The sequence below is a fragment of the Zosterops lateralis genome (assembly GCF_965231275.1).
Source record: "Zosterops lateralis genome assembly, chromosome: 5".
Classification (NCBI taxonomy): Eukaryota; Metazoa; Chordata; class Aves; order Passeriformes; family Zosteropidae; genus Zosterops; species Zosterops lateralis.
Window position 1 is genome coordinate 72,344,677 of NC_139766.1, and position 27,179 is coordinate 72,371,855.

At 44.1% G+C, this 27,179-nt stretch overlaps 1 protein-coding gene across 4 annotated transcripts; it reads right to left on the reverse strand.

Annotated features, from left to right (window-relative positions):
* Positions 1-3,319: 3,319 nt before the first annotated feature.
* On the reverse strand, positions 3,320-27,179 carry G3BP2 (G3BP stress granule assembly factor 2). 4 transcript variants are annotated; one of them, XM_083861691.1, is made up of 12 exons: positions 27,054-27,179; positions 19,790-19,908; positions 17,557-17,638; positions 16,413-16,586; positions 15,423-15,513; positions 14,399-14,501; positions 12,709-12,889; positions 11,646-11,744; positions 7,690-7,792; positions 7,301-7,432; positions 6,998-7,116; positions 3,320-6,258 (listed from the first exon to the last, which is right to left on the reverse strand). In XM_083861691.1, exons 2-12 carry the CDS (start codon positions 19,882-19,884, stop codon positions 5,986-5,988), a joined length of 1,452 nt encoding a protein of 483 aa, XP_083717817.1. In that variant the 5' UTR covers positions 19,885-19,908; positions 27,054-27,179; the 3' UTR covers positions 3,320-5,985. The 4 variants fall into 4 exon arrangements, with proteins under 4 accessions (XP_083717817.1, XP_083717818.1, XP_083717819.1 ...); XM_083861692.1 differs by having other exon boundaries at positions 7,301-7,429; positions 27,054-27,178; XM_083861693.1 differs by lacking the exon at positions 11,646-11,744.

A 27,179-nucleotide genomic window follows, 5' to 3' on the forward strand; every position in this document is an offset into this window, starting at 1 on the left:
CTTGACCATTAATTAGCCTGAATGCAGTCACTGCCTAATGAGCTCCCGCCCGACCCCGCGCCCCCGTTGGTGTCCGTGCGATGGCCGGGCCGCCCGCGGGACGCGGCAGCGGGAAAACACCGAGAGCTTTGGGTGCTTAACGTGAGGCAGCGCAGCCTCGCCTTCCCGCGCTGCGCCCCGGCCCGGCCCGCGCTGCCCGTACGGAACCGAGCTCAGCTCTCGTGACCATTAATGAGCGCGTGTGATGGGCTTTTAGATCAAAGCATTTTCCCTGTTTATCTTCCTGCCTCTGTTTTCCTCTTGCCTTCCCTGTGCTGTTTCAGCCCAATGAACTTCATACACCAAAACTGCTTCGGCTTCTCTTTACCCTGCAGTAAATCCGCTTTTCCCTGCTTCCCTCATGTCCCTCTCTTTATTGTATTCCTTAACTTCAACAAACCATCACTGACCCATAAGCTTTGTTTTCAGGTAGATTCGGCTGACCTCGGTGCCGCCCCAACAGCGCCCTCAGAGCGCCCCTACAGCGCATCCTGCCAAAGCCAAGCCGGGACTGTGGGAAGCGCCCCCATAGCAGCCCCGCAGTGCGCTCTGCCGAGCTACAGCCGCTGCTGCGGGCCCCGCAGAGCCGCCTTCTGAGTTAAAGCGGGGCTGGAGTCCGCCTGGCACTCGCTGCAGTTCAAACGCCGGGCACAGCCGGGCCTGCCCCCCGCTGCGGACCTGGGGCCGCTGCCACGGCTGAGCTGCCACACCCACGGCTCCTTCTTGCTCGCTGACCGTGGCACCTCTGCCTGTGACGAAGCCGAACACGGCGGCAGAGTGGAACAGCCCCTCCCATCCCCAGCCCTGTGTCGCCGTAGGGCCCCGCCAGCTCCCAGAATGTCCTTGTGTCAGCCCACGGTGGCACCCAGGTTTGGTCCCTGATCATTCTCGGGGAGAAGCAATCCCACCTCTTCCCCGAACGGCCGCTGCTGGCAGAAAGGCTCGGCTTGGAGACGGGGCAGCCGAGTGGCATTTTACATGGGACCACTTCCTGCCCAGAACTGCCCTCCGTGCACCTGCAGCCCAGCAGCAACACATGGTCTCACAGACTGCAGCCCCCTGGGATGAAGAGGCTCATTTCTGCAGCATGTTTTATTACAGAAGAACACGAACCTTGGTCGACACTCTTTTACACCCAGAGTATTTTTCTTTATTCTTTCCTGTAGGCAGCTTGATGGAGGCAGAGGCCTGCTTGCAGCATGGAGGGAACTGAGCCAGCTTTGCACAGACCACCCCTCCTCTGCCCCCAGCACAGCAATGCCTGTGTGCAGGCTGCAGGAGCAGAGCAGCAGAGGTCGACATGCCAGGGAAAATCCAAGTGCTCCTTCTCAAGGAAACAGCAGCAGCTTTGCTGTCCCTGCAATGCTCCAGGAGAAGCTTTGGCAGAGCTGCTGTGATGTGTCCTGACAGACTTGTGTTTCTTCTCTTTGCCGAGGAGGGGACCTGATCATGCAAACAATGACCCACTCTATCCCAGACAAGCCCTCATGTGTGCTCCAGGCAGAGCACACCCACTCCTTACTGGCTTCTGGCAGGGCAGTGGCCAGGAGGTCACACAACAGCCAAATTTTAGTCCTTGGTCCCTTTAGACAGATGTGGTGACCACGCATTTCCCAGAGCAGCACTTGTGTAGCTGCACTTTGGGACTTGCTGGCTGTGAAGGCTCCAGGGCCCAATGGGGTTCTGTGGGCAGGGAACTTCCTTGGGTCCTTGCTGCCCCATTGTACACTTGTGGTTTAACTACTGAACATCACCCCTCAGGGACTCCAAAATAGGCATGAATGAAGCCTGCACTACAAGGCAGCCAATACGAATGTCGTGTCAGCATCTGCAACAGCTGCTCTCAGCTTTAATTCCTACACAGACACTGCACTTTCCACTGTTCCCACCCTTCGGAGGGAACAGCAAGTGCTGCTGCACCATTACCAAGATGTTTCCTTTCAGCTCAGGCCCAGGGAACACAAGGCAGAGCACAAGCCAAAGGGACAATGACTTCCTAAGCTGTTTTTCTTCCTCTTTCAAAAAGCCAAGCTCTAACCAGACACCAATGGCTTTCCCAAGGATTGTCAGACAGCCTACTATCTTCTTCTACCACATCCAATATATCACAATTCCAAGTTGTATTTCTCCACATGATCTGCAACACCCCAGCAGTCACTGTACTGCAAAGGCTTCTGTAAGACCACTGGACTTTGTAAAGGCACCAGAGCATGGGCACTGCCAGGGTGAGGCCTCTGCAGCATGAAGCAGGTCGCTCTTTGTGACATCCTGCAGCTGTCCTGGCATTTCCTCTCTTACCTCCACTACAAGCTGTCCTGTCAGCTTCGATGCTGACAGAGGGTGCTCTTGAACAGTTTGAAATATGCAAGACTGCATGGCACAAGTAAAACCAGGTCCTGGCTGACCCTGTGGAGTTTCAGATATCATTATCTCCTGCCCTTCCCCTCAGCCGCAGATAAGGTGAACCAGCACAATTTACCTCACAACTCAAGGCACCAAGGTCTAAACGTTGCAGGCCCCCATCGGCAGCAGAGGGGATGTTTCTCTGGAGATCTTTGGTGATTGGCAGATCTTGTAGCTGTGGAGGGTGCTCCTCTGAGGAGTTTTTGGCTTTGGGACTTCTAGAGGATCCAGTTTTTTCATTCCAGTATTCCAACTCACATAACTGTATTACTTTTCAGTCACTTCCTAACTGCCTTTTATCAGGAAATATTACAGCCAAGACATGCCCTCCACACAATACAGCCAACAGCAGCTAACAGGAAATTCGGAGATTCCATGATTCACCCACACCTTATCTATGAGCAGAGCAAGAATAACCCTTTTACCAAACTTTTGGTTAACTGCCAACAAACACAAGTAGTAAAAAACCAGGAAACTGGTGGCAATAACTTCTGCACCAAGACTCAATGACATTGAAGTGGAGGGCAACCAACACCAGTGTGTTTTTTTTTTAAGACAGCTCAGCTCACATTCCTCCCAGCACCACTGCTTTAATCATCTAAGCTGTATCCTGCAGCCAGATGCTGCAGCCTGGCAGGGTGTGAAGGAATCCCAGCTGGGACACATCTGAGAGGAGCTCACATCCTCCCTGGGCCACACACACTCCAAAGTGAGAGAAGCCACCAAAGTCAAACACTTCAAAGCACATGATGCTATGCTGCTGCAGCTTGCCACTGTCACCGGCCAGGTCAGCAACGATGTTCTTACAATCTTTTCTGTGAGCGAGGGGTGCCAGGGCTCTACAGCCACCTGCATGCAAGAGAATTAGGGACATGGATAAATGTTGCAGACATCAGTAGTTTATTGGTATGTTTAGTCAAAACACATTCAGAATGGAAACTTAAAAGTAAAAATACTTTCCACCTGCAACAATTAAACTAGAATCTACTAGCATATAATGCTTGACAAGTTATAGCAATAAAGATGGTAAACCACTGTCTCGAATACCTACTAAAGTCAAGATGTCAGCAAAGTTTGTTGAAATAGAACCATAATGACAAAATACTCCCACCATTCACAAATCAGCGACTAACAGTAATGGTCAGCGAATCCCTTCCTTTGCTCTAAGAGGTACATTTACTATTAAGAGGGTCAAGAACACGTAAGAGTCCACAGTACAACAGGTGAGCTATCACCATGTAAACGTCTCTGGATGATGTTCCAAGGGTTCGTGTCACTTAAACAAGAAGCAAGCCAAAAAGCAGAATGGCTCAGGAGCGCTTTTTACTACTCGGTTTTTGTTGTCAATCATTTCCAGTGACATTTGCCATACAAACCAATTGCGTGGCAGCAAAACACCACAGCACTACAGAAGGAAAAAAAACCTCCAGGCTACACAAACCACACTGGTGGCAAACTGCTAACTGATGACAGCAATTTGCCTGAGGGCTTCAAACCTAAGGAGTGGAGTTGTGTGGCGAGCATTTCAAGTACTACAGATTTCCAGGTAACAGCTGAAATTGCAAGACCTTCGACAAAAAACCGAAATATGAAAATGCCAATTGGCAGAAATGTATCCCAGGGAAAAAAAAAAAAGTATGAAAATAGTGCAAGACTTACCATGGAACACAGAAGACCTCAAGTCTGGGAGAGAACAGACAGATGCGACTTCCCCTTGCCTAGCATATCAGAAAAGATGTGCAAAATCCTCCATGTTACTCAAAACCAACAAATGATTGCATAATCCAGAGACAGACTGCCAGTATGCCCTCCCTGCTTTTGCTTGAAATTGCCCTTCTTTAATTTGAAGTCTTCCACGTTCAGAAGCAGCTGTAGGCGGTCACGCTTTTGCACGGATGCACACACAAACACCCCCTTGGCTCCTGAGCCTGGAGCCAGCACTGGTTGCAAAGCCCGGCACTGGGCCCGCTTGTACTGCCCACTGCAGTGGCGGTTTATGGGAATGTGCTCCGGGACATCATCCAGAAACACACCTCTCCACGGAGAATGCACCAGTCAAAATGCAGAAGAGGATGCCTCCTTTCTATCCATCGGGCTAGAGCCACAACAGTGTCAACTTCAGCTGAGAGTTATGTGCAAAATGAGTACAAGTTTTTAAAAAAGTGCAACTGGAAAATGCAAGAACTTAAGAGCTGCTGTTTAGTTCTCTGAAAATTGCAGTATCCCCATTGATAAGCTCACCTTCACAAGGGATGCTTAGGTATACCCATTATAAGCTGGCCAGAAGTGTCCACTATTCTGGACTGACTCCTGAAATTCAGGTCCAAGAGAGATTAGAACTCCACTTTCTTTAACTCTGACACTGATTAAAGACGAGAGACAACCCGGAGACTACTTGGATGCCTTCATCCTCCCTTCCCCCCCACTGCAAAAAAAACCAGGTGAACTTGTTAATTGAAGAGCAAGGTGGATGATCATTTTAGCAACATTTACTCATTGAAAGATACTGCAATTTTTTAAATACAATTTTCCAATTATTTCCTTTAAATGCTTGGCAGCCACTTGGCTTTGCAGCACAGTACTTCATACACTATACTGTACAAAATCACCACCAAGACTGGAATGATGTATTCATAGAAGGCACCATCATGCTTATTACATTACCAGAGAACTCAAATACAGTCAAGACAAGTTTCACTGTACAATGCTTCTTGAAGGGGGAAGGGGAAGGAGGAGTGTGTTGAGCAGCCATCCCTGCACTGAAGAGGGGCAGATAGAAAAATCTGACATGAGCTATCAAACTTGTTGCGTACTCAGGGCTATGACTTGGAAACTCTGGGTTCTGGTTGCAGCTAACTGGATTCCTTCTGGAACAAAGGTGTAGTCTTAATTAAGGTTTGTGTGTGTACAGAGGTTGGTCACAGCAAGCAGAGCAGATGCCCACATCGTTCCCCAAGCTATTCTGTTTGAGTAAGAGGATGAGGTTTTCCCTCCGATGCCTCCTGCAGCTGTCAGTAAAAATGAGTTCAGAGGACCCATTAGTGCATTTGATGAGCGCGTAAACACGAGTTTGTTTGGAGCTGAGTGTTCTAAGAAGGAAAAAAAAAAAAAGGCAAGCTTCTCCAATTGCACAAATTGCACTATTTGTGTTTCCAACAGTAGTAGGCAGAAACGGTAACACTTACACAAAATGTGCAGCAGAGGATTTTTGACTGAAAGGACCTGAATTCTACTGGGCACATCCTTTAGTTCAACTTCTGTTGCAGATAGTTAACTGGTCTTTTGTGTTGTTTCTTTTTTCTTTATTTTTTAGTCCTCAATTCTCCAAGTATACATTTATAAATTAAGAGTGTGACTCCTGTTGTGAAACTGGGGAAAAAATGTCCACCTCAATTTAAACTGGAAACAAAAAGGATGTTTTCACATCAAAGAAAGGATCAGAAGGGCTGTGTCACATTCCAAAGCTAAAAAAAAAAATTAACAAGAATGCAAACACGATGGATAATGTACCACTGCCAAGACTGTCTGCCCACAGTGGAAATTTCAGCGACGCTGTCCAGTGAAACGGCCTTCCATCTGCCCAGATCCTCGCCCAGAGCCGAGTTTCTGTGCCATGCCGCCTCGCGGAGGAGGTCCTCTTCCATCACGGTCCCGCATCATGCCACCGCCCACTATCCCGCGGGGCCCGCCGGGGCCTCTCTCATTGCGGCGGATATCCCTGCGCTCGTCGCCGCCGCCACGCGTCTCCCGCTCACGAGCAGCTCTGGTTTTCTTCTCCTCCACATTCAGGCGCACCTCCCCGCGGAACATTATGGGCTTATGGGGAAAAGCAGTCAAGGCACACATTAGTAACGGCAGCACAAAGTCCATTCCATACAAGGCACATGAAAATCCTGTACTGCCTGTGGGCCCCGGCCTTGCTCCACGTACGTGCCCAAGACAAACATGACCCATTAAGGGTTCCCTGCAGAACACCATTTTTACATTCACTTGGCCATGCAAGGAATTAAAGTGTTTGTCTCAAGCATAAGCAATGTTGTCTTTAGCTTCTTCAATGCCAGCTTTAGTCTTTTCACTTCAGGGTTGAAGTTCCTGAAGAATTGCTCTACTAGGTCTCACTCACACATTGTGGAAATGGAAACTGCTGCTTTCTCCCCCCCAGTTCCTCAAAGCAAAACTGCAAATAGCTCTACTCCCTCCTCTTGATCCCAGGGTGCAGAATTCAGAGATCCATGTTATGGATCTTCAAAAGGTTACCTGTTCCACTTTCAGCTAAAGGATCTCTAAAAGTAAGTTTTGAGCTCTGTGTGGAGTATTTGTATAGAGGTAAAAACCCCAAATTCCACATGATGCAATTTGAGGAATGCTGGCAAAGCTTTTGAAGCTACACAGCACTCCTGACAGAATGGGTATGCCAAAACTGTTTTTCTTTCAGCTGTTTTTTGAATGCCAGAGCCAATGGCAATGCAAACTAGGATGGCTCACAATACTTGTGCTTTAGGGCTTTTGGTCCATCCATGGAAGGGGATTCTCAGTACCCAATGCCAATACTTACTTTTGCAACTAAAATTCGCTGGACCGGTTCAGAATCATCAAATACCACGAAACCAAAATTAGGCAGTTTTCCTCCCACTCCCTTAGTATTTATGCGAAGTTCTACCACATTTCCAAAGCCTGGAGAAACACAAGGGAAGAGACACTTTATCGAAACCCGCAGTGCCAGCTCTACCCTCTGCTTATTCCAGATATCTGTAGTGTGGCACTATGTAAAAGCTTACCCACATAGTCCAAATCAATGTTACGTGACTTTTTAACACAGTTTTCCATCTAAGTCCCTGCAGCTAGAATCATTACTTACTCATGAAGAACTCTTTCAGTTCACTCTCATCAATATCATGTGGCAAGTTCCCAACAAAGAGCTGGTGGCTGTCTGGATAGCGGATTATCCGACGATTATCCGACTCATTCTGCTCCATGTCTCCCCTTCCTACTGTCAACACAAAGAGGAAGGTAGAAGCACTGAGGTTAAAACATGTGTGTAAATCTAGATGAACACATCTAGGGGCACCAACAAGCACATCCACTCCAGCCGGCTTGGACTCCAAATCACATTCCCTCATTTCTAGCTGAAGAGAGCAGGCACAGGCAGCTCATGATCAGCCAAACATGACACAGGTACAGACAAGGCCTCAGCACACAACTCTCATTAACCCATCCCAAGCAGACACATGAGCTCATCCACATTACCTGGCCGAGGTCCTCGTGGTGGAAAACCTGGTCTTTCCCTGGGACGCTGCTCACGAACACGAGGAGGTTGAGACTGAGCTTCAGGTTTAGTTTCCACTCTTGGCTAAAAGAGGAGAACATGTATTATTTAACATTGGCCTGGTAAAAAATAAAACAACAACCTAAATCCCCAAACTCACCAAAACAAAATCTCCCACAACACAAGACATGGGTAAGTGGCATGCACAAAACAAACTCCAGAAGATAGACATCAATGTCAATGTGTTTGGGAGTGGTTTTTCCACCTGTCTAAATTCCTCTGTACCAATCCAGGACTGCAGTGTTCATTTATCACTGTTAAAAGGTGCAAAGCAAACATCTCTCAATCAGAGCATCTCCCCAAAACATGGCTAAGGTGAATTTTCCATGTTTAACCAGCATTGAGACCCCAACGTTCCATTATTCACAAATCCCTCAGCCTGACTTAAATTGTAGAGGGCATAAAGCTTCCTCAAGCCAAGCTCAAACTTCATGGATTAGGAGGCAGTCCAAGATGAACACAAAGAGATGGGCAAATCGCATGTTCTGTCCAAGTCTGAGGAATTATTTTCCTCTAGTGCAGAACCAATACGAAAACTAACAAAAAGGAGAACAGAAGCCCTCGGAAGCGTAGTAAGTACTTCCTAAAATGAGTTTCTACAGACTACCTCTTAGCATACACTCCAACTTTCCTGATGTCAAGACCATGATGCTCAAAGTACACTCTTTGTATTCAGGTACTAGAATACCCATTACAATTTTTTGCAAGCAAAACATTTGCTTTATGAGAAACAGAACCAAAAATTTTTCTGTGCAGACTGCTGGTCACTGAAGCAATTCCCAATGGTTTTTAAATTCCATTTTCTGTACAACAGTTAAGCAGCTACTGGTGTGCTGGGCTCTTATCTTAGAAAAACAAAATTATCCTTAGGAGCACAAAAAATACACAAGTAGCCTGCAAGTAAGATTAAACACAAGGTGAACGGCTATAGGCCCAGACTGCTGGCAAGAAGTAGTTTATATTAAACATCTCCCTTATTTTCCTTTAAGGACTCAACTGGCAGTTCCAGACAGAGTACTTCCCAGGGGAAAAAGACTGGATTTTACGTGCAACATGCAAGTGTTACACACTAACCAAATGTCTTAGCCCTCCTATCACTTGTGCTCTATGCAGCTAGGCATTAGTCTGTCCCTGCAACACTTCTAGGATCACTTTTCCAGTTCCAAGAACAAGCTTGGCAAATCAACCTTCCTGTTAAATCTTGTTCCGTTGGATTTTGTGAATCACTGGAGCTCCTCTGCCATCTTTCACTCACACATCTTGAGAGTATCATAAATTATACCTTGATAAAAAAACTTGATACCTTCAGACACCCATTTTCTTAGATACTCATGACTATCAGGCTTAAACTCCCTCCTTCTGTCAGCCCCAGGCAAGACCTGCTAAGTTACTGATGTCCTGCTGTTAAATCCCAAGTTACAGTGACCTTGTACCTGTTTGCTTTGTGTTTTGCTGAACTTCTCACTCAGCACACAAACACCTGATCTCTCTGGTTGTTTTCTAAGGAGTGCCATCTTTTTTAATAGAAAATTGTCTCAAGAGGAAAGCCCTTGTACAGAGCTGTGCTCCCCAAAACACTGCCACAATTGGCAGCACCACATGACTCCAGATCAGGGTGGCTGTTTACAGCCCAAGCAGCAGCTCACTGCAACTCACATCTTCCAGCATGTCCCAGCAAGCACAGAGTGGATGGAAGGACACTGAGTAAGGAGTTGAAGAGACCAAATTACCACAGGAGCCAAGTATGCCACAAACTTCAGCCCTGCAGAGCTTTGACAACCATTAAGGAAAAAGTGGCATTGTCTCTTCAGGAGCTCACATGGGAAGGGAAAGGCACTCACCCCAAAAGACAGGAATCAGGCACTGCCTACCCCTGCCCCTCTGCTGCCCTATGACAAATAATGCAGTAATTAAAAAAGGGAGATAAAAATAACTGAAAATGCTGTAAGGAGAAGTCCCAGTTTATCAGTGTAGGCAGGTTGATTTCTAATCATCTACAATTAGAAAAAGAGCAAGAAATCCTGACCTGTTTCACTCCACAGCTGAAAGGAAACAGCCCTGAACTGGTTTATATCCAGAACGGTTAACTCCTCCAACAGCCCTTAGAGGAGTTAACACTACAGTGGCTGTATTTTTAACTTGATAGAAGGCGGGGGGGAAAAACTGGAGTGATGCAGAGAAAGGAATGAACAGGGCAGTTATTTCTTTGTAACATCACTGACACCAGAGAGAACAGCATCTCAAAGGAGCGACCTACCCACCCACCAGGGCATCTGTCCTCATTTACATGCAGTGTCTGGCACTAATGGATCCATGAGAACAGGAAAAAGCTACTACTGATTTGCAGCTCTTTGTTCAGGTGCCTTTCCTACCAGATTTCTACACACCGTGTCTGAAATATGTTCAAGAAAAGGAGCTCAGAACTGACTAATTCTGGCTACAGAAGAGCTGAGAGTTGAAATTCCTGCCATGTCAGTATTGCTCAGAAACTTCTACACATCATTACTTAAAACATAAAGTCAAAGCAAAAGAAATCAAAAGGCACAAAGCACAACAAGCAGCAGAGGCAACACCAAAGAATTTAAGAGGACATTTATAAGCTATCTCCTGCTCTCTTGGGCAGATCATTTGAAAATATTTTTTCAGCCACATTACAACCATCCACCCTCTCTGAGGCAAATAAATTAAAAACAATTTTGGTTTTGCATAAGGAAGATCTATCCTGCACTAGAAAACGCACAGCTTTTACAGGTTAAATACCACCTAAGTGTTCAAAGCCCTGTTAAAGCTGATGAAGACAGACAGACTTCCAAAATCATTACATAGCCTTTATTTCATGTCCATGATAATCCCAGCAGACCAGAAGCAACACCATGCAATGGGTTGGGGTTTCTTTGGTTAGTTTTCTTATATTTCTCTTTTTCTTCCCTGTTTTTTTTTTGTTTGTTTGTTTGTTTTTTTGTTTGTTTGTTTGTTTTGTTTTGTTTTTTTAACATGCATTTGGCTGAAGGCTAGTCCTAGACAGGGATCTCTCTCTGTTACCACAAAATTGAGAAGAAACCAGTGCAAGAACAAAAGCTGCAACAAGTCAGCTACTCTATTGAAAATTGCAGCCTTTCGAAAAGGCTGGACAGGAGCAACTCAAGATACAGTGCTCCAGCACAGCCTATCAGTGCATGGGGCAAAGGACACGTTTTCCTGTTTGAGCACTTTTACACAGATGGAGGAAGCTGAATTGAGAGTCTCAGAACGTCTCACACCACCTTGGCATGAGGACGACATGAGCTGTCACCAGGTCAAACTTGCTTTCCTCTTTTCCCTCCTCACCCAGAGTCAACCTAGGAATGGGAAGATAGCATTGTCCTGGCAAGGAAATGTGAATCCTTCCATTCCCCACACAGTCATAAGTTGGTACAGGGTTCTGTGACAAGCTAATTATCCACGGATAATGAAATTGAAAATAGTCCTGTGGATGTTAGCCTTACAAGGCAATCTTGCACCCCAGAAATGGTGCACTCTCTTTTTACTGCTGGGCAACTTCCACCAATGCCCTTTTTAAATACACTTCAGAAAAGTAACATTTTGTGGGAAATTGGTGTTTCCCCTTTAAACCAAATCATATGCCATTAAGTTAGGTAAAAAAAACCCCAGGGGTGGTTGCCTGTTTCCACAAGAACAGATTTTAACATTACCATTACCCAAAGTTACATCTGCTACACATTTGTGCCTTTACTTGCAACAAGGAGGTGAGTGCATTAACATTTAAGACACAATTAATTTGTGAAATTTAAGTCAAACAAGTTGATCTGTTAATTTAAAAAACTGAAGCAGTTTGCAGAAGTAATGAGACAATCCAAGGTGTTCACAGATGGGTTACCTGTGAGACTGGTGCTTTAACATGGGGTGGAATTCCAGAGGAAGAAACAGTACCACTAGGAGGCAGGTTTTTACTGGTCACTGAAGCCCAAGAGAAAGCCTGCAGGAAATGCAACAAACCTAGGCTACTAATCATGGCAAACCACTGACATTCTTACAGGGAAACTTGTCTGCTAAAAATATACTTTGGGTTCATAACTGAGTATTAAATAATGGCTGTGCAATATTACAATGGAGGCACAGAAGGCTTTGCCGTTTCAGCTGTCTGTGGATTCCAGTGGCATGGAACAAGTGTGTACCGTGCCCACTACCTCTCCTCAAGTGAGCCCAGTGCCCTCAGCATTCCCACATCGCTGCTTTCCATGATCTAACCAAACCTAGGACTGAGAACCCTGTAGTGTTAAGTATCTTTTCACAAAGAAAGGAAGCAGGTGCCTGAAATTACAATCAAAAATGGAGAAGAGAAAAATGATTGGAAAAAAAAAAATGGGAGACACACTGGAGCTAGAAATGACCTTGCTCCAGCTCTCCCTGGCTGCTCCCAGCACTTTGGCAAGCCCGCAGGTATAACCACACCAGAGGATGCACCATGTGCACTCTGGTTTTTAAGATTAGGCATCCTGCCTCTAAGGAGACAGTCAATGCCCCTAGATTGATTTTGAACCTATGCTGCAGCAATTTTGCAGGTGTCAGTGTGCTTCATTTCTTTTCAAGGAAAGAGCAGCAGTTTCCATTGTATAAGATTTTTGGTGGTGGCAGCTTCAGCTGTTTTCTTAACAATGTTAATTGCACATTTAAAAATGTCTACACGTGCCTATACCCACACAAATGCTTTACAAGAAGAACTTAAAATCTACAATAGGTGATGAGCAGCACTTAAAAAAAACATTTGTTCCTTTTTTAGTGAAGCTTCACATTTTCACAAGTTCAAAGGTCAAGCCTAGCTGTTCATACAGCAGCATGACACTAAAGAGAGGTACCAGTTTAGCCATCCAAAAAGGCAGTTTAAAGGCCAATCCAGTTTCCATCTGCACTTAACAGCACAGATACAATTTGTAACCAACCTTTGGTGGTTCTTGTGGTAGTGAAACAGGTTCTACAGGAGGTGGAGATGGAGATTTCTCTTCTAGCTCCTCAAGGGTCTTTTCTTCTACATCAGCTTTCAGCTCCTCAGCTTTTGTTTCAGATTCCAGTTCTGGCTCAGGTTCATGAGAAGATTCTTCCAGTGTCTCCTCTATCCCATTGCTAGAATAGTCAAATGCATTTTATGAGCTTATCAATTGCTTTGCATTTAATCACATCTTGTAAGCTGTGCTATGGCAACAGCTCTGCTATGAAAAAGATGGTTGTGTCTCCATTTGCTACAACGTGGTTTCACATACACAATATGGTGAAAAAAGAAGCTGTACTCCCAAACTGGGTACAAAACCAGACTTTACTTCTGCTGAAGCAAAGCAGAAGATATGTTCTACAGCTCTCTGCAGAGAGTCACACAGCCTTTTAACCCTGGAGAAGAGGTGCCCAACTCAAAAACTGCTGCTTCTAAAAGAATATGAGCACAGTCAAGACCAATGGATGATTAAGCTACACACATAAAATCAATTCTGGAATGAAATCTACTGTTTCTTTACCAAAATGCTACACAGCTTTCTTACCAAAGCAGCTGTGAGTCCCATTCACAAAAAAACCCATGCAACTTTTTCTCTGCTCTGTGTAGTTGAAAGGTAGGGGATCTGAATATCTTCTCTCTTCAGCCACCCCAAAATTGTATCTTACCTTCAGCCACCTCTGTCTATACAGCTCTTGCCACAAGTCACCACATGCCCAAGTGATTATGATGAACAAGGCCTCTTTCCAAATGACGCAGTAACCCCAAAACTTTCTGCATTATCCTGAGCAAGCAACTGCCAGAATTCCAGCAGATTCCACTCTTCCATCTGATTTCTCATGAGAAGCATTAAGTGACTTGTGTTTAGTATTATCACTGATGCACTCAGCAGGTATTGTCCAGTGATGTCATATGTTTTTTTAACAGGGGAACCAGAAGGTCAGTTTTGGCCCTCATTATGCCACTCCTATGTTTTAAAAAATGCACAGGGTTTAGTGTTGCTTGTTTCTTTGCATTTGTGGGGGTCATTTGGTTGTTTTTTGTATTTTTCTTACAAAATCGTAAGTATATTTTTTATTTATTCCTGTTTAGATTTGCAGACACTCAGGTCAGAGACCTATTCTTCCAATACAGCTGTACTGCAGCATCTCAAAAAGTACATCTTTCTCTCAGTTCCAAGTGATACCCAGATTTTAGTAACACATCAAGATGTCCCTGCTCCATGCAGGGGGTTGGACTAGATGACCTTTAAAAGGTCCCTTCCAACTCAAACTATTCTGTGATAAAACATACTTTTCTTAATGCACCTGTGATATTAAGTCACATCGTATCAAACATACTGTTCAAAGTCTCAATTACAAAGATTCCTTTAAGTGCGTACATACATGTGGATTGCTCCCTTTTCATCTCACTTTTGAGACCAGCAGTGAAAATAACTAACAAACATAAAAAATACCCCATTTCCTTGCTTCAATAAAGAAGCAATGCCTCAAAATAATGTAATATTAACTTCACCAGGTTCCTATCAAGGTAAGGGTATTCTCCTAAGCTACCTGTTAAATCACATCCATAACCTAAAGCCAAAGCAATTCTGTCTGTTGTTTTTACTTTAAAAAAAACTTCATATAATAAAAAGGACTTCTTACGTTACAGGATGGTTTTCATAATAAGTACTGCTTGCATTCTCTTGCACAGGTTCAGGTGATGGTTGTCTTTCCTCCTGCTCTTCTTCCACCTCTTCCTCAGACTCTGACACAAAAAATAAACTTGTCATCTCTAATAGATCTCCACAAGAGTACAAGAAGTGCAGTTAAAATAAAGGCATGTTAACTTAGTAGCAATCAAAATAAAGTTTCACCAACAAAAGACAGTAAAATGAGCTGCAAAAAAAGATGCCCAAGCCTGTCTCTTGGTCAAGAGGCCTGGCTGTTTATGATTTTCACAAAAGAGGAAGCCAGAGACATATCACTGCTAGGAAGTTGTGGGAGGAGGTTTCGAGGATCTTTTAAAGCAGCAGACGCTTTTTATATGGCAGCAGTGAAAGAGAAAGATCGCACTATTACCTCATAAATCTCAGTGCCTCAGACTAAGAAGATGAACCTCAAATACAAGGATGATTGCCTAAAATGCTCTGTTCCACAGAACCAAGATTCCAAAATTCCAGAAACCACCCAGTAAACACACGTACACTGGCTACACTCTGATTTGCTCTGCCTCACTGAACAGGGGAAAAACCCAACTCAGGTCCAATTCAGCCCTCACACAGCAACGAATTACTGAGCGTGATGATGATGTGAAAGTGAACTATGTGTCATACTTGAAAACCAGTTATACTTTTTCTTCAAATTGCAAACAAATTTGACTGATGACAGCACAAAAGTGTGCCTGCAGCAGCTACAGCAGCAGGAGTCCTGCTGCTCACTGCTTCCATTCTCTGTCAAGCCTCACCCTGTGAGCCAGTTCAGCCCTTCAGGGAACATGGCACTACTACAGGACCTTCATTTTCCAGAACGTTTTGAAGCAGCAGAGCTTCCGTAACAAGAGCTCTGTGCCCCATGAGAAGGCAAACCAGTTTGCATCCCAACATTTCCACGAGACGCTTCTGGCAGCTCTGCACACAGCAGAGAGGAACAAGAATGACACAAACCCTATGCATGCTGTCCTTCTCACCTTCATCAAGTTCTCCTTCTGAATCCCCAAACACTTCATCTTCATATCTGAAGATATCATTATGGACATAGAACTTGTTTGGAACAGATCCCTGTGAAAGAGGAACATGCAGTGTTTAGCATATATGGAGTATCAGCAGGCAACAAAAGGATGGACTACAGACTTAAGTTCCAGTGTATACACTGACATTTTGCAATAGGACTATGTCACTAAAGTTATTTTCCAAGTTAGCTGCTTCTTCTCTAAGCAAACAATTGGACAGTAGCTCCTGCCCAGCTGAAAAAGGAAGTTTCAAGTAGAATAAAATCTGCTGATTTTGCTAAGTCCTAGCAATCATAGCTTTAACTAAGCATACAGCCCCTCAGTTTCATTGAGGAATTTCAACTTTTCCTATTACAAAAACTTTACAATGAAAACCCTGAACTTTCAGGGGGTGGCTGTAAGCATACAGCACTGTGCAGGGAAACAATGAAAAAATTATAATGAATGTAAAACATTAATCTCCAGCCACACAATAGTTTGGGATGCAGCGGGGGAAAAAAAGTAGAAAGAACACAATATACCTTTTAGTCGTACACAGCTTTGCTCTCACCAAGAGCTAAATTTGAGCATTGACTTGTGCAACCCATACTCACGTTTGCCATTAGACTTGAAACTACACAACTGCAACAGAGATTTGATCTACAGAGCTGAACTTTATTTTTAAAAAAAATTATTTGTGCCAATGGCAGCTCCCAAACACAAGCTTCAATAGTCTTTGTATTACTGCTCCAACACTTCAAGTCCAAGGAAATAAAACAGCTCAGGATGGGTCCAATACACAAGTTTCTCTACACTCACACACTGTGGCAAACTTAATGATACCCTCCAGACAAAGTTTTAAAGCCAGATCCTATTTTTTGTCCCAATATGACAAATCGTAGCTACAAGTGAGGTCAGTTTTTTTTCCCATCGTTATCTGAAGTTTGACACAATCTTACATATACTCACTTCTGGAGCAAGCACAAACGTCTGCATGAACTTCCTCATGGGTTGCCCGTTGTTTGACAGCTCTCCCATGACTTGCACGACCACACCATCACTCAGGGTGGCGTGAGCGTCCACGTGACGGATCTTGGTGTGGCACTCGCTGAACTGCAGCGACATCACCTTCTTGTGGATCTCCTAGAAACAGACAGACACATTTTAGCTGCAGTGACTTCTGTACAGAGCTTTACACCTTCTACCCACCTGAGCCTCGACTAACCCCAAAAGAGCACTCCCTTGAGGCTCAAAAGATAAATATGGGAATCAGGAAGCGTCTTTCACTGAGAACAGTCTTCATATCTCTTAGAGTAGTCAAACAGCATACAATTTGCTAAGTTTTCCAACTGTTTCAAAATCTAAGACCTATTTTAAGGCTTTAATGTTTTTAATGGCCTGTGAAAGGGACAAGATTTAGCTTGTGTTATAAAGAAAACCTCCAAAAATACCCAACAACAAAAAACACCAGCCCCAAAACAAAACAAACCCCATACCAACGCTTTATACATCACTGAAGTACCAAACATCACAGGGGCGGGGAACATCTGTACTGCCATGATTTTTGTGCGGCAAATGAGATTCTGCTGGTGAAGGGAGAAGAAACCAAGCCTGGCCTGGACAAAAAGCCACACTGCTCAAAGATATGGCTGCCACATGAAGAGATGTCCAAGGTGACAGACAATTCTGATAATGCAGTACAACCAAAGCAATCCTCAATTCACTTCATTCATTTCTTCAGATAGTTATGTTCCACTCCAACAAAACTCCACTCACAAAAGAATTTCAGGAAACCCACAAAGATCAGTCCTTTCCTGAGGAATTACTTCTAACTGAAACAAGATACATCTACAGCCCAAATCTATCAGGTTTCCCATCCTAAAGGTATTTTCTGCAGCACAGATGCAAAGCTGAAGAATCAAACAACTGCCAATGAAAGCAGAAATAAGCAAACAAAACACCCCAAGCCAACAAATTCCTAGCTGTCTCTGAACAGGAAGCAGCATGACAATCCATTACTCAGCAGGTAAGAAAGTCAAAGTCACTGGTAAAGAAAAAACCTTGTTTTATTCTGAACATTAATGAGGATTACAGGACAAATTTTTATACTCACAGCTTGACCATACACTGCTTCTTGTGGTTTCCCACTGGCATCCAGTCCTCCATGAACATACGAAGAATTCCTGCCATAAAACCTGCAAGCAAAGAGATGTAGAAGTCACAGAAGTGAAAAAACAGAACCAAATCAAAAAGGTATCTTGGCCAACAGTTGTAGAGCTCAATGCTTCACAAATTTCACCAGATTCAAGAGGCTCCCAGAATACAGGAACAAACAAACTTAATATTCAGAAGTGCAGTTTGCCCAAAGCGGCATAGCAAACTCCTAAATCAACCTCAATCTTTCACTTGCTTCCTTTAAGGAAGGTGGCATTATGGCTGGGAGGTTCCTCACCCTCAGAATCCCCTGCCTTTTACAGAGGCATCAGCCCAGCCAGGTACAACCCTCTTGCCACTCCTCTGAACCCTGTTCTCTTCATAGCCTGGGCCAGCACTGAGATTGTGGTTTTGGTATTTAAATACTTACACTCACTTCCAGTATTTTTCTGACACTTCAGAGATCCTTTGGCACTTTCATTCCATTTCCACACTTTGAGCCTAGAATAGTCTGATTTGATTTGGACTGTTACTGTCAGCTTATACAGCATGTGACAAATGCTTTGTATTTCCAATACATTTACATTAACAGAAAAAAAAATTGTAGCCCCCCGTGTTTTTATTTAGGATCATGCTTTGCCTTGGGGGTGATTGCCATGAGGTCCAGATGTTAATATGTACCTTTATTATCCACCCTTGTATGGTATATATGAAATAAAATTGTAATGAAGTACTTCTGTGAACTTGGTGTCACACAGAGTGGCAAGAATACTGAACATTTCTCTCTACTTGAACAAGCCAGTGCAGAATGTAAGTGTACGGAATTAAACCCCGGAACTTCCACATTTACCATTTCTTGGTTTATTCTACTGAACTTAGAAACTCTTTTTGTTCTACTTTTGTGAAAATACAAGCTCAACACTTTTACTCCCTTGATCAGGTACAGAAAAAAGTCTGGGAGATATTAGATTGTCTTCTTTGGTACCAACCGCATAATCATAATTTTGAGCAAGGTCCAGCACTTCCTAACAGCAAGGAAATACAGAAACTTAGCTGAAGCAGTGGGCAAGCAGACAGGAAAACATCTTTTCTCTAAAACACTTTTCTCCAAATTCCAAAGCAATCTCTCTGAAAGTCAGCAGTGCTTACTAAGGGCTTTCACAGGGGACCTAAGAGTTTTAACTTGCTTTTAAGGAACTGCTTAAAATCTCTGCGTGGTAAAGTCACCAATTAAATGGAATTAAAGACTTTTGGTTAAGGGGCTAGAAAAGCCTTACAAATTCAACTGAAATGCAACAGGCATTCAACCACACTGAGTAACACCCATTTAGAGGGCAAACTGATCTCTGCTGCTCTTACGGCCTGGGCAAGCTTTGGATAATGACCAGTGACAGGATCCTCTGTGCTCTTCTCAAGCTTCTAGTAGGATGAAACAGTAACTTCAAAGCTTGTTGTCCTAACTCCCTCACTGCTGCAAAGAGCACAGCAAGCACCAGGAAAGCAGGGAAACCCAAATCTTTCTGTGGCAGAGAGCAAGCTGCTGTTCAGACTAACAGCAAGATAAAGAGGGAGGATAAGACACCTCCCTGGAGAACATCACTTAGAAGAAAAGTGCAGCCAAAGAACACAGAGGCAAATGTCCTCCATATCTGAGCCTGACCAGAAGAAAGGGGCAGTGGTGGCAGAGACTGCAAGTGGCTAGAAAACATTTCATACAAGCAGCTCCAGAACTGGGAAAGATTAAACCAAACCAGATCAAAACCTCGTGGACTCTTCTCTGCAGAGGTAGTTAAGAGAAATTCCACAGGTGCTGTTGTTAGTGATACTTGTGCCACCTTTCAAGTGTACAGAGAATGTTTCTCAGCACAGAGCAAGCACCAGAGGAGCTTACTCATGAGTATCTATCCAGCCTCAGCAGGTATTTCTGGAATCTGTCCACATTACCGTTTTACTGCCTTAGAAGCATCACACTTTTCCACAGAAGAAATAGCTTGATAACATGCCACGCATCCACATGATCTGACTTGGTTCTAGAGCTTATGGAGTTTGCAATAAGATGAAAGAGCTTTTCCAACAGCCCAGAAGTTAGCCAGGTCAATTTTCTCCCACACTCAGAAACGAACACCTGATTTACAACAAACAGGACACATTTTTGTTCAAAAACATTATCACTTGGTGAGTGCAAGTGTTACCTGTGCAAGAAGTCAGGAGCTTTGTTTAGCAGAGTGTAGTACTGTCTCACAAACTCCCGCCCTACGAGCAGGGGACTTGGCTTCTCCATCACCATTTCTTTGGTACTCAGTGTCAAATGCTGTAATTGAAAATATTCATGTTAGTTTGAAGGCACCACTATGTATCACAACTTACCCATAAAAGAATTAACATTGTGATGTTAGAATTGAAACAATTATGCACACAGGTCCTTAATCCACTAGAAAATACTCAACCAATTTAGGACACCCTCTCCCACATCTTTTGAATGAATAAGAAAATTTCAATTGATTTATGTATTACTTTGATGAAAAGGGAACAGTGGATACAAAGTCCCTCACAAAACAGGTGCTTTGAAAAGCATAAAAAAACCACCCTGAAACAAACAAACAAAAACCCTGTTAAAAATCTCTTGCACCATTTATTTATCCCTTTGGCTGATGAATACTTAAAAAACCCAGTTCAACAGCCCTGCAAAGCAAGCAGGAGTACACTTTCTTAAGGTAGCTGGTACCTCTGCTTCACAAGGTTACTGCCACATCTGTAAGAAGACAGGAGCACCAATATGAAATAACCATGTGCGTGGGATTCATATTCCATGAAGACAGGGAAGGGAAACATTAGTGCCTCAGAGATGACCAAAGTCTTAGGTACTAGCTGTCCAACCTAACTGCATTTCACTTTTGTCATAGAATCATCTGAGTTGGAAAGGACTTCCAGGGGGTCACCTGTTATGCTCCTACCAATCCATACTGTCTTGCAGATCATCCACATCATAAAAATAATCCTCAGTACTCTAAAACACTTCTTGATGGCTTGCCAGTACCCAACATGTTGTTTTTACAAGCTCATTTAAGACTACCACTGTCTGCAATCATGAAATTTCCTCCAATTCTCACACAAATGCTTCGTCTACTTTTTTTCTCCAAAAATTAATATTTATGCAAGGCAACAGGCAAAGAAGACCAAGTCAAAAATCCAGGTTTTGAACTTAGGAAACAATCCTAGAGGAAGATTTTTGGTCTTTTACCAAAATAACCGTGACCCATTAACCTAAACCAAGGGCCAAACAAGACTGTTTGCAATTACAGCCAGACAGCACATAAAGCATATGAAGTGAAACTGGGAGATTGACCTCAGCTTAAGAAGGGCCTCTAATAAAGGCAGAACACACACAGGAATAATGCCACAAACACATAAGATCCTGCATTGTAATGAAACTCTGAAGAAAAAAGCCCACATACTTGGATCAAATGGTTTACACTTCACAGACAACCAAAATTATCTCAAGCCAGCAATCCAAACTACAAGACAATACCACAAAATGCTCCCTAATGCACATAGTCAGGAATCACACCTGAAACAACAGTCTCAAAATAGTGCAGGTAAGGCAAAAGGCAAAGCCTGAAACATAAGTCTTGAACCCGGACATAAGAAATCAGCAAGTTTATGATAGGGTTATCCAAAACCCTATTGTAATATTGGCTTTTTAAATAAACCCTTTAATATAACTCACAAAGACTCTGGAACACAGTACTAGTTTTGCCTCACATAAAGCAAGTATTTATGCTAATGAGACACAAAACCAAATGTCAAGACACTAAGGGACATCAAAGATTTGAGCCCTGTGCATGCTCAAAGCAGGAGCAAAGTAAAGAAAACAAAATATGATCAATTTGAGGCTCTTCCCAACACAACTCATACTAAAGCAATGGCATGCACTAGGGAATTCTACTTAGAAACCAGCCTTAAAAGAAGGACATCTCTGTTTCTACAGGTGAGGCTATCCTTTTTTGGTTGCTCCCCTGCCTCACAAGCAGATGACGAACACAAAATTGGTGACAGGATCTCCACCATGAGCACTTGGGAGAATACACAAAGATGGAGTATCATCAGGATTTTTTTTAAGAACCTGTTAAAAAGCAGGTGATAGCCACCACATGTTCTTATTAATATAGCAATAAGCAAAGTATACTTGTTAGCAAATTGCTGGCATGCCTCAATGAACACTGAAAATGTTTCTGGGTACAAAATATAATAATCTGTGACAAACCATTACACTACAGGAGATCTGCATCACACTACATCTTTTCTTGCTGTCCTATTTCCTCACCGTGCACCTCTTCCATATTTCAAGTGACAGCATCATTGATTTACATGATGCCATCACATAATTTGAGAGGATGTCTCAGTGCAATTCTTCACCTCTCTCAGTATTATTTCCTTTCATTATTTCTTCAAAGACCTCAGTAGGGATAGCAGAGCCTTAATGAACTCTTCAGGTCTCCCAGGTCATAAAAAGGCAGTGAAACAAAATCAGAGGTACTCCTGGCTAGCAACATGGGTGCCATGAAACTAGTTTTTCCAAAGATTGTGTCCCAATTAGTATAGCACCTCCCTAAAGTCAAGGACCTGAGCCCTGGCAGGCCCAAGGGGTTTGGAGGTAAAGACACCAGTGAAATCACACGAAAAGTCAGGGTATGAGCATCAACAACTTAAACAGGCCCAATTTGAAAAAAACAGTATCTCCATGCTTTACCAGGCGATAAGGGAAGTTCATCAATATCAATACTCTATAAAAGCTCTATCTCGAGTTTCCATCAGTAGACACTCAAGAGTTAGTGAATGACTAAGAAAGAAGACTCTGAGTGCTCTTCTCAGCTGAATGTAATGAGCCACATTCTTAGATCAGCCTGAGCAGCCATTGAGAAATGGGAACTTATGGCTCGAGGCACTTGTGTACACAGTAGCCAGCAACAAAATACTGCTGTTAGCCTGAGATCCCAGCACTGAGGTGGCAATCACCAGAAGTGAAATACACTTTATCTGCTGGCTTCTTTAAGGTGCAACTGTACTGTTAAAAAAATCCCTCCAGCATGCACAATGGCCAAAAACTATAAGCCACATGGACAGGGTAACAGGAACACCCATGCAGCTGCTGCTCATCCAGGGGCATTCCTACCTACATCTGGCTGACACAACAACTCATCAACAAAATTTAATTTCCACCTTATCCATTACTTCCAATTTCTCTGTTACCAGGAAGGCACACTGGATTTCCAGTGCTTTCTTCAGCCAAGGAGAATCCTGAGCCACACAGAATATTTTGCAGTATACTTGTAAGCTGAAAGGCACAATGCAACATGGAATCTCTTTCTTTCCAAGACAAGACTCGGAGATGAGGAACCCAATTCCAAAACTAAAGAACATGCACAAGTGTCAGTGAAATACTCTTTGCAACTCCAACCAGTGGGACTCAATTATTGTTATTGTAGCAATAATTTCAGCCTAGAGGCAGGATTTCTTTCAAGAGAATAAAAACAATGAGAGAACTGGCACAGAAAGGAATTCTTTGTTATTTGCAGGCAAAAATAAGCAAACAAACAAAAGCAGAAATGATAACTGCATAGTACTGAAATTCACCTAACACCTTCGAGGACAAATAAAGCAAGGAATCAGCCTTTGCAACCAGGTGAAATTGCTGAGGGCTAGTGCGATAAGGGACAGCACACACGGAAAGTCAACTACAATAATTTCTCATGTGCACACTCAAGTAAGAATATGCAAAATCATTCAACCTGTAATCATCTTTATACAGAAAACTTTATTAAGCTGTGTTTGTTCCTTCTTTAGCTGAATGAAAAAAAAAAAAAAAAAAAAAAAAAGCAGTGAGAAACCAAACCCCCAATCATCATCCATCAGTTTGCACGAGAGGGCAGCAGCAATTTGTTTCTGAACAAATACTGAAGACTGTAAAGTGTTGAGTAGTGAAATGTTCCCTGGCATGTGTTTTGCTCAATAAGTAGCTCTGACATTAGCAAAGCTTTTTTTTTTTTTTTTCCTATAATATATGTAAGCATTCTTATTACTATTATTATTATTATTACTTCCCTTGTCCTGTAGAAAGCAGAAATATGACTCGTCACCTGTGGCAAAGCACTGTTACCCGAGGCCATGACTGAGCTACAGAATGGTGGCTACCTGCTCCAGTTTAGGTATCCAGAGAATCAACTTGGTCACAAAGTCTTTGGTTGTGCCCAAAGAGGTATTCCAAAGCCACTTTTATCCTGTTTCAAGACAGACCAACAATAGTGAAATTTTCTGGACATTTCATCAATTCTACTTGGGAGTAAAACAACAAAAAACAAACAAACCAGAAAAAAGCTGAACTGAATTCTGACACTAGCTGAATAAAGTGTCACCTGAACTTGAACATCACCTCCATGAAGAAAAACTTGTAAGCTTTATGAGGGAGCTGTGGGCCTCACCAGTTGTTTTAATCAAAAACTACAAGCAAATAAAATTTTGTTTTATTGACAAGCAAATTTCATACTCTGAACAAGTCATCCATAGAACAATTTATCCCTAAGTACAGGCACACAGACATCAAGCTATCATTTTATATAAATCTGCAACAGTTTGTACATCTGCTTGTTTATACATCCACAAGTTTGCAACTCTTGTCCAAGTTGTTAATCAGATTTGAATACACCACTTAAAATGAAAATAAATTTGAGAGAAGTGCTCCAGCAAATCAGGAAGATGTTCCTCACAGAGAGGGCACTCTAAGCAAAGCCACAAGGGACACAGTGCCACTTCACACTTCACCAGTGGAGATGAAGGAAAACAGAAGGGAAGGGGAGATCAGCTTTCACAATCTTGGACACATTTCTCCTGAACCCAGATTATCACTTTCAAACTGTTTCTTCCTGTAGACAAGCAAAAAATAATGCCTTACAGGGCGTGCTCACTCCTGCAATCCATAAGCACAAGTCTGAGATGCCATCACTGCCACACATGGTGTGGGCAGCCACACCTCGAATAAAACTAAAAATCCACACTGATAGCCCAGCAGGTCTAAGGCAGGGCATTCAACATACAACCCTGCAGAGGCTGATGGGTACCTCATGGAAAGTCAATGTAGCACAAACTGCAAGGGAAAAAAACCTGAAAGAACAATCAAAAGTCCCAGACAACATTCCAGTAGTGACAGTACCATCTCTCTGTCATGCTCTGCAAGGTCAGCACTCAAGAGCATCCTCCCTCTGCAGCAAGGACCATCAACCATGTGTAATCGACCAGAATCCCTTTATTTTATGATCTCCTTTACCCATGTGCTACATTCTGAACTGGCAGAGCTCAAAGGCAGAGCAAGCAGTTCTCTCAAATCAAGCTCTCTTCAGAGGTTAGTTTAGTTTTGGTTTGTGGTTGGGGTTTTTGGGGAGGAGTTTAACAGCATCCTGTATCTTAGGCATACAGCTGCCATAGGGGACTGACCATCCTCTGGGCAATTAAGCTGTGCAGTCCAAAAGGGCCAACACCCACCCAAAGACCAGGAACAAGAGCCATTGGAGGCTGGAATGGCTGGGGAAGTCATTCCACCTCTGTGTCATCATCCAAGACCAGGTTCAGTGCCCTTCTCCTAGTGTCTCATCAGACACATCTATTAGTCTGACACATTCATCTTTTCATGTTATTTGAGTTGCAACCCAGTTATTTATTTGTTAAATGCTCTCAAAAGCAGTGACATCCAGCACCATAAGTACTACAGCAGAAGACTCAAATTCAACACTGTGCCTAAAGGTACAGTGGTGCCTCACTGTATTTTCATCGCTGTGAAATAATCCTAAGTGTGAGAATAGATGCTTATTTTGAATCCTCAGTTCCATAAAGGAAAACATTCATATGGACATCAGCAGCTACGTGGAGGATGATAATTTGGTTTTCTCTTCAGCGTAAGCTAGTTTTCACAGAAAAGATTGTATACTCCTAATGAAAATATCCTTATGATCTGATACAGATCATAACTTCACACAGCAAGCCCACGTCTGCCAAGCAGACCAAGATTATGTTTCTGACATCCAAGCAAACGAGATTCACAAGAAGAAGGAATCCTTAAGAATGAGAGGCTTTCCTAGGGGTGGTATGGCCCCTATACTCACACCCAAAATCACAATGGACATAAAAATGCCTCCTGAATGATAAATCAATGCCAGAAGTAAAGCAACACCAGTTTGTTAGCAAACTTCTCAGCTCAGAATCCAAGCTAACAAACCCTATACTCACTTGCAGTGTTACAGTAACAGAGCCACCACATTACATTCAGAAACTTGGGTATGGACTGATATAACTCTACTTCTCGACCGTTCAAAAGTACCTTGGGCATCTTTACACTTCTTTCTGCATGAAAGTAGATCATTTGCACACTGAACCGAAGAACATACAGAGGGCCTGGGAGCTGCCAAACCAGCTCGGAAGGCCAGAATAACAGTATCTACATGTCTAGGTAAGACTTTCTGGTCGAAATTACACAATTGTCTCCTATCATCTCGTTCTCTCCTGTGATGGCCCTTTTATGCAGCGGTACCTGGCACCAAGTTCAAGATCCAGGCTCACCCAGCCACCCAAGGCATTTAAAACATTTGTTGTGTAGATGCTCCTGGGCATCCACACTGGAACTGCAGTAACCTCCGAGGGGAAGGGAGGCAGAAGCCTGAGAACCCAATGAGCTCGACTCAGGCGACAAAAGAGAGCAGCTCGGAAAAGATGGACTCAAGGCACCCAGCTCTGCAGAATAAAAAGTGCTCACAGCAACTTCTACGATATCACTCCGTGTGCAAACAGAGCAGCCCAGGTTACGACTGAGGATAGGGGAAGCGCAGAAAGGTGAGATCTGCAGAGTTGGGGCAGCCCTTACAGCCAGGTTGCCACGGCTGTACTAACTCACAGCAGAGCAGAGGGGCCTGCTGAGCCGAAGATGGGGAGCTAAAGGAACTTCAGCAGCACCCTGCCCATGCCGAAGCCCACGTACCTCTGGGGCCCGTGCCCAGGAATCGATCCATGAAGCGAGACGGGAAGCGGCGACCGCAGGGCCCAACACCACAGCCAGCACCGAGTACTGTGGGGCTTGGGGGCGCATTTCTCCGGCCTCCCCGCGCCGCCCGGGGCGAGGCGGAAGAGCCGCCAAGGTGACGGAGAACAAAAGCCGCCCCCCCACCCCCCTCTGCCCACTCCGAGCCGAGCCGAGCCGAGCCGGGAGCCAGGGCCGGAGCGGGCAGCGAAGGGCAAAGCCGGGACCCGGGGCGCTGCTCCGCTCGGCGCCGTTCCCGCCGCTGCCCTCAGCCCCGCGCGCGCCGTTCCCGCCGCTGTTGCTGCAGCGACCGTTGAGCAGCCGCCCACCCCCCACCCCTCCCGCACACAAACAGAGCCCGCACCAGGGCCTACCCTGCCCCCCGCGCCTCTCACCTAGGGGACAAAAGTCTCGGAGCGCGAGGCCGGGGCGCGTTTTCGCCCACGCCACCGGGAGCTGCGCGGAGCCGGGCGCGGCGAGCGTGTGCCTGGAGCGGCGCGTCCCGCGGCGCGGGCAGCACA

Coding starts and splice junctions, on each gene's coding strand:
- G3BP2 (XM_083861691.1), bottom strand. CDS start 19,884: ATGGTGATGGAGAAGCCAAGTCCCCTGCTCGTAGGGCGGGAGTTTGTG. Junction 11,745..12,708: donor TACCACAAGAACCACCAAAG/GTTGGTTACAAA, acceptor CATTTCCTGCAG/GCTTTCTCTTGGGCTTCAGT. Junction 6,259..6,997: donor AGCGAATTTTAGTTGCAAAA/GTAAGTATTGGC, acceptor TTTCCCCATAAG/CCCATAATGTTCCGCGGGGA.